This window comes from Porites lutea, chromosome 6, assembly GCF_958299795.1.
Source record: "Porites lutea chromosome 6, jaPorLute2.1, whole genome shotgun sequence".
Classification (NCBI taxonomy): domain Eukaryota; kingdom Metazoa; phylum Cnidaria; class Anthozoa; order Scleractinia; family Poritidae; genus Porites; species Porites lutea.
In genome coordinates, this window is record NC_133206.1 from 15500650 (window position 1) to 15508538 (window position 7889).

Consider the following 7889-nt stretch of genomic DNA (forward strand, 5'->3'; position numbering starts at 1 on the left):
ATCAGAGCATTCTTGATCCTTTTATATAAAGGGTAAATACTTTTCAGAATAGAATTCAACAGTTTTTTCGCATTTGTTAGCTTTATATGTGCGAGGGGTTATTGTTAAATAGCACTGTTTTAGTCACAATTTATCTATTTTTTTTGTTACAACTTTTTGTCCGTAAAAAATAGATGGTAATTTCAACATACCATTTTCTGTTACTTTGCAATGATTTTAACCTTCAACAAAAAAGATTTTGCTTGACAGGTGTATTGTATGATTTACCCTGTAGTACCTTTGGGGTCGTTCAGTTTTTAAATGGAAAAGTAAAAACAAATACAGGGTGTCCAAAAAGTTCATTCTTCTACTTTATAAGCCTGTATTTCAGTACGATTGGGCTTGGTAAGCAAATCATTTCAACAAAAGTTGTGTCTTTCAGTATAATTCACTATTTTCATACTTTTTGTACCATCTTTTGACTTGAATATTTGATTTGTGTACTTCCGCCGCGGAGGTGCGCGTGCGCGAGTATGTTTTCCAGCCACATATTTTTTTGTATTTCATAACCCGAATTGCTCGAACTTCTTCCTTGTTTTTTGTGAATATCACGAAAGATAAAGCCCCTTAACGCAAAAACGTTCAGCTGCGTGAGAGCATAAGCATGTATACTTCGATTTACTGGCTTATCTGTTGCAGAAATTGCTAAAAAACCGGAAATATCTGAATGTTGGGTGGTAGAATGATCATGGAGAAATGAAGGTTTTGAATGCAAGAAACTAAGGGGACGACCAAACGCCACGAATAAATCAGCTAAAACAGTTTTAAAGAAGGCTAGATACAAAATAGGAGACTCGACAAGGAAGCTCAGTCACACATAGTTAGCAAGCCATATAAAAGGGTCATGAAAAGCTGTTCAAAATGTTTAAAATTAGAGGCCCCTGAGATGGCAAAAAAACCTCTGCTTAGTCTGCCAATTAACGCCCAGCTCGTTTTAAAGTTGTAAAGAAGTACAAAAGCCTTGCTGTGGAAGGGGGCCGGGATGATTATCTTTTTTGGATGAATGCCCAAAATATATTTTTTTCAGCGGCCTAAACTAAACAAATTTTGTTCGGGGGTTGAACTGGATCCTGCGCACCAGGTGATAAAAAAGCTCAAAATGGATCCAAACGCTGTATCCCACCTCATGTCGCAACGGCTACAGAATGTGATAAAAAACAAAAAGGGCATGCCAGTCACTGAAATTCTGAATACATGTACTTGAGAGAGAAATAAACATCTTCAAGAAATTTCATGTAAAAATAAAGTTTTGATTAAAAGTTATAGTGCATGAATTTAGAGGAACGAACTTTTGGGACACCCTGTAGAACCAAATAGGCAAACAAGCAAACTTATAAATAGCAGGATTGGCTGTCTACAGTGGTCAAATATCTAATTAAAACATGATGTTTCACAGCCAAAAATTAAACTATTTTTGCCATCTGTTGGTTTATCTTTGGAAACTTGACCTTTCCTATATTTACTTTCGTGGTTCATTTCATGATCAGCGAGATTTTTTAAACATTTCTCACCAATTTCAGTCAATGTTTTTCAATTTGTCGATCAGATATTTTATAGTATGTTTCCATTCTTTAACATTTTTTAATTTTTTGACTCCACCACAGTGCACGCAGTGACCTCTATAATCCCACTTGAGTGAAAATATCCCTTCCTGAAAATAAAGGGAAATTTGAAAAATGTCCAATACATGGTTCTTCAGATGTTCAAGTGTTCTGTTATAGATAATACATACTACATAACTGCAGTGCATAAAATTTTGATGTTTAGACATCAGATCACACCGATGTCCTTACAGTGGAACCTCGATATAAGGAACCTCTATATAATAAAGTCCTCGTTATAAAGACCGAATTTCTTTACCCCAGTAGTAGTAAAATATATGAAAAAGAACCTCGATTTAACGAAACCTTGATGTTGCCAGTCTCTTGGCCCTTCGTTAAATCAAGGTTTCACTGTAATTAGAGCAAAGTACACCCTTTACTTTGTCTTATCTTCACATCTCTACAACAGCCATCTCTCCAAAATGGCCTAATGTCCACTAAATAAATAAAGATTAATTGTGTTACCATCTACCAAAATAACCTCACCTCCATCATAGCCACTTGAGGGCGAAATTTAATACAAAAAAGATGTATCACTGACTGCTGTATACTTGCTCTTTTTCCTTTGAATTTGTTTTGTTCAAACATTTGGTTTTTCGTGTTTTGATTGTGTTGTGTGCCAGAATAAACATTTTTCTTAGAATTATAATGTTCTACCCCCCCTCCCCCTTCCCCAAAAAGAAAAAGAAATTACTGCAGCATTATACCTCTACCTTAACCTATAACCCACAACCTCTTTACAAGGATCTTTTTCCGAGGTGGCTGGTGTGGAGATGTTCAACTGTAAATATATTTCCTTGTTATCTATGTTTTCCTCTCTAACTTCCCCTTCGATAGAAATGGCATTAAAAATGTTTGTTTTAATATGTCAGATTTATTTATGTTATGTAAGGAAAGGTTTTAGAGGGATGCATATAATTATTAGGCCGTTGATATACACGTTAGACTGCGAGCAGCTCTTATTTTTCTTTGCAAGTTTACGAAAGCCAAGCACGCGAGCCGCAATAAACGAGGGCGTAAGCCCGAGAAGAAAAATAAGAGACTGCTGACTCTTTTGTTCTGTCTGGGGACAACAAAGCTGTCAAGGTAATTTAACTGACCAATTAAACCCGAGAAAAACTGAAACAATTTATAAATATAACATAAACAACTGAAAAATTACACTTTCTTTAAATCCGGTAAGATTGCTTTTAATTTCTTTCCTTGAGGAAATTTACAGCAGTTTCCTTCTGTAAGATCCGGGGAGGGGGGTACTCCCATACATTACCTATACGGGTATGTGCCGCCCAAAGGGGTCGTGATTTTGTAGCTCCTGATTTAGAACGGGGTATCCATTTCAGAGGCGTTTTCTAGAACGGGGTATAAAATTTCGAACGCACGAAAGCTCCACTTTTGTAAGCAGCCATTTGAAAGTATTCAAGGACAGATTGCTTTTAAAAATACGGTCCAATGCGTTAACAAGCAAACCGTTGAACTCTTGTTGCACCCTAGAACGGAATATAAAAAATTGGCCCATTTCTAGAACGAGGTATCAGTTTTAGGGCGAATTTTAGAACGGGGTATAAAAAATTGGCCCATTTCTAGAACGGGGTATCAATTTTAGGGGAAATTTTTTCTAGAACGGGGTGCCATTTTGGAGTCCCGGGCGGCACACACCCACCCAAAAAATACCCAAGTGCCCCCCCCCCGGGTGTAAGATATGCTTAACCGTTTTAGTTTACAAGCGATTACCGCTTGATTCGTTATTGTTCGCAGTTGGTTGTGACGCGTGACTATTTTTACCGCTTGCAACTCCAGCAGAGACCAGTCATGTGCAATTATCTGTCAACAGCTGTAAAATTGACCAACCGGTTACTCCGTTTCTGGGCTGACGGAGGGTTTGTTTACTACAAAGAGTCCGCAGGCCGTCTTTTCTCGTCTCGTCCTAAACCCTTATTGTAACATAACGTCGTGGTTTCCAATCGCGCTGGCTGAGATAAGAACTAAACGGATTTTAAGAGAAAAGGCGGACTGCAAGCAGTCTATATACACGTAGGCCTGATGGAGTTAGCTTCCCCTGCAGATGTTTGTTTAGCTCATTATGCAATCCTCCCCACTAAAGGGGAATAAACGTGTGACAAAGCCCTAAGAATGTCTGTGTGGGAGGTTCTGATGGAATTGGTGTAAAGAATCTTATAGGAACACTTTCCTAAGCTTTTCAATCTTGGCACCAGCTACAGCTCTCTGCCTTAGAGAGGTGTCTAACTCATAAAGGGTTTCTACGAAATAGAAACCCTCTTCTACACTGTATGTTGAATGTAAAATCCCTGTTTGTAGGCACCAAACTGAACTGAATTAAGGCCGACCCAAATTATTTAGACCAGCTGAATTGATTGCTGACACCGATCTTAATTTTAGGTGAACTCAATACAAAAGGAGAAAAATCCTCATTTCGGTGTAACTGCTTGCAAAAGATGTTTTAATGCAGGCTTGTCACTAAGATTTCAAGCTTCCAGGTTAACACAATAAGAAGGTGGGGAATCAAAAACCTAAGGATTTCTTTTGATTCAATTTTTCTTCTATTTTCCAGTGAATGTAGCCGGGGAAAATCCCTGGCCCCGATTCGTAATTACTGCCCTGCAACAATTTATGCATTAGGCTCAACACATGAAAAGTTTAGCATCTGAATCGATCGCTGCTCCAAAGTCGCTTGTCCAAAATTCCCTTCCAGGCTAGACAGGAAAAAATGGCTGAGTCATTCCAAATTGAAACATAGGTGTTCCTTATTGATTCAGATGACAAACGTTTCACATACGTAATTCAATGTATTAGGTAATTCAGCTCATGAAAAATTCGGCATCTGAATCAAAGCTACTCCGAAGTCCAAAATTCCCTGCCAGGTTAGGCAGGAAGAATGGCTGAGCTATTCCAACTTGAAATAGGTGTTCCTAATTGACTCAGACATCAAACTTTTCATATACAATGTACTTGATTGAATGTATCGTATTAGGTTCAGCACAGGAAAGGTTTGCCATCGGAATCAATGCTACTCCAAAGTCACTGGTCCAAAATTCCATGCCAGGCTAGGCAGGAAGAATGGCTGAGCCATTCCAAATTGAAATAGGTGTTCCTAACTGATTCAGACGTCGAACTTTTCATGTACTTGATTCAATGTGTTAGATTCAGTACATGAACAGTTTGGAATCTGAATCAATACTGCTCCAAAGCCACGTGTCCAAAGATCCCTGTCAGGCTGGGCTAGGCAGGAAGAATGGCTGAGCCATTCCAAATTGAAATAGGTGTTCCTAATTGGTTCAGACATCAAACTTTTCATTTACAGTGTACTTGATTCAATGTATTAGGTTCAGCACATGAAAGGTTTGGCATCTGAATCAATACTACTCCAAAGTCACTTGTCCAAACTTCCCTGCCAGGCTAGACAGGAAGAATGACTCCAAATTGAAATAGGTGTTCCTAATTGATTCAGACATCAAACTTTTCATGTACTTGATTCAATGGTTAGGTTCAATACATGAAAAGTTTGGAATCTGAATCAATACCGCTCCAAAGCCACGTGTCCAAAGTTCCCTGCCGGACTAGGCAGGAAGAATGGCTGAGCCATTCCAAATTGAAATAGGTGTTCCTAATTGATTCAGATGTCGAGAATTACTTTTCATGTACTTGTTTCAATGTATTAGGTTCAAAATTCATCGTCTGAATTAAAAAGCCACTCCAGAGGTAAAAATTTCCTGCTGGGCTAGGCAGGAAGAATGGCTGAGTCGTTCCAAATTGAAATAGGTATTACTAATTTATTCGGACGCCGAACTTTTCATGTACTTAATTCAATGTATTAGGTTTGGCCCATGAAAAGTTTGGAGTCTAAAGCATCACTATTTTTGACATTTTTTTATGAACAGAAAAGATTCTGTTTTTTATATATGTTGTAAATTTTTTCTTTCGGTGCAACATATATACAAAGAGGAATCTTTGAGCTTAAGCAAAAGGTAGGGTATTTTTTTCTCATCTCTTTCCTAGGAGTGGCCTATAAGTCACAATTGCTTTGGTTTACTGATACTGACCGTGATAGTGCTGTGTATGGACTCCTTAATTAATAGTTTCTACCTTTTTTTGTATTCAGATGTGCAGTGCAGCTGAACTGTCTAACAAAAATGAGTTTCCCACATTTGGACGCACATTTTCTTTGGACTCACGAATTGGACCAAGTATTATCAGCCTTCTAAAAAATACATATAAGTGGACTAGAATTGCTATCATTTACCAAAATGTTATAAGGTGGATATCCTTAACAGAGTACCTGCAAGAGGAATTTGAGAAAAATGGTATTACTGTGGCCATGAAATTTAAAACATCGAATTCTCCCAGTTATAACTTTGAAGCTGAAGAGGAATTTAAGCACGCTCTGATTAAAATTAAGAAAAAAGCAAGAAGTAAGTACATGCATGACTTCATGATAACCTTTATTAGTATAGGCAATAACTACATGCCGTAAACTTTGGGTTTTTCTATGGCTAACGGCAGGATTAGTTAAAGGTTGCTCCAGAAACTTATTTAATGGTCCAATGTACTGATAATGACTGCCAGTGGTGCCCTTGCAATGTTCATGTAACAACCTTATGTCAACATAAAATGTAAAGAGTACACGTCTCTTGTCCTCTTATCCACAAAATTTCATTCACTTGTTCATTCACTCACAAGTAAAATTTTTGTGACTTTTAATTCTTACTTAAACATTAATGTGCCCACTGCTCTGACCTGGACATTTTAATTTTGTTTTATAGTTGTGTTGGTTATTGGAGATTACTTTATTGGTTTGGAGACCCTTTATCTTGCCAAGCAAGTGGGAATGATCGATGGAAAGTTTGCATTTATTATATTTTTTCTCGAGCACAATTTTGTCAGGAAGGCAACAACTCCTCGACTCGAAGGGATGTGGTTTCTCAATTATTTGAATGCTAAGTACAGGTAGGTAACCTCTTCCCGGGGGGGGGGGGGGGGGGGGCTGCTCTGGATTCAAGTCACGAAGATGCTCGAATGGGGGCAAAAATCAAAACCCAAAAGAATTCCTGGGACTTCCAACAGAACCCAAGAATGTAATGGAACCACTCTTGACCAGTAAGGCGAAAAAAGAAACACTAGAAGCACATTCTCCTTGGGGGTGGGGATGGGGTGAACGACATGGCCCTAGCTACCCTTAATGAGAAAGTTCTAGGAGCTGAGTTCTCTGAAAGGTCATAGCCTCATTTAATTTTAAGACCTCTCTTACCCAAACAATGTCAAATGCATTGAAACACTCACTGCTTTAGAGGGGTATTGTAAGTCAGTTGAGTTCTGACGCAAAAGCTAACCTACCGTAGATAGTTCTACATTCCTTGAAATACTTTGCCATGCAGGCTTCCCGAATATCTTAACCAGTAGTGAACGATGCTTAAAAGTCATCTGACAGAAATGACAGTTAGTATGAATGTTGTTTGATTTTGAGAAAATTTGAATCTCTCATCCCCTGTCAGCATAGAGAAAAGCTCATGGTTTTCATGGTTTGTACAATCTTGAAAAGGTTCTGAATTTTAGAAGTCGTTTTGAAAAGCTAAAGTCCTTGAATTCGGTTAAGATCCTTGTATATTTTTACTTTATTAGAGTTTAGATCTTGAAAAGGTCTTGAAAAGTAAAAATAATGTGATCAACCATGGCTGAAGAAATGAAGGTCAAAGATGACTGTCCATTGAGTGTTTTAACCAACCATAAGTTCAAAAGAGGATTACACTAGAATTAATAAATTTTGGTCTTTAAAAACTGTAATTTTTCTGGCTTGAAATTGGCTTTAATTTGGCAATTTGAGTTAATTTTGCCCTTTATCCCAGTGATGTGGCATAGAAGTGTTAATGAAGGTTTCATGTGATCCTTCCGACAAATTTTTTTAAAAAATTGTTTTACTTTTCCTTAATGAAGAATCCGCAACAAGACAAGAATGGACATCCAGGAAGCTATGCAGGCTGCTCTTGTTTTTGCTGTGAAAACTGCAGAAGGGAAGAAATATCAGGATTTTGTTACAGAGTTGAAGCTCAAGACATCACAGAGCCCTTTCAACAGCTCGCACTACAATGCAAGTACAGCAACTTGGGGTTATCGTGTGAGTATAAATATTATGCTATAGCTATATTTTATGAAAATGAATATGATCCTTGTCATTGAATGAACAACCTAAGTGGCTGAAAAAGAACGCGAAAAAAACTCATGCTTGACTGGGAATCA

General features: G+C 37.9%; 1 protein-coding gene across 1 annotated transcript in view; it reads left to right on the forward strand.

The window, feature by feature from the left end:
* The window catches only part of LOC140941931 (resact receptor-like), a 24131-nt gene extending 16340 nt beyond the window's left edge, over positions 1-7791 (forward strand). Inside the window, exons 2-4 of the mRNA XM_073390935.1 lie at positions 5758-6067; positions 6419-6602; positions 7587-7791. Coding sequence (XP_073247036.1) covers positions 5758-6067; positions 6419-6602; positions 7587-7791 — 699 coding nt within the window. The remainder of the gene's footprint in view (positions 1-5757; positions 6068-6418; positions 6603-7586) is intronic.
* The last annotated feature ends 98 nt before the right edge of the window (positions 7792-7889 follow it).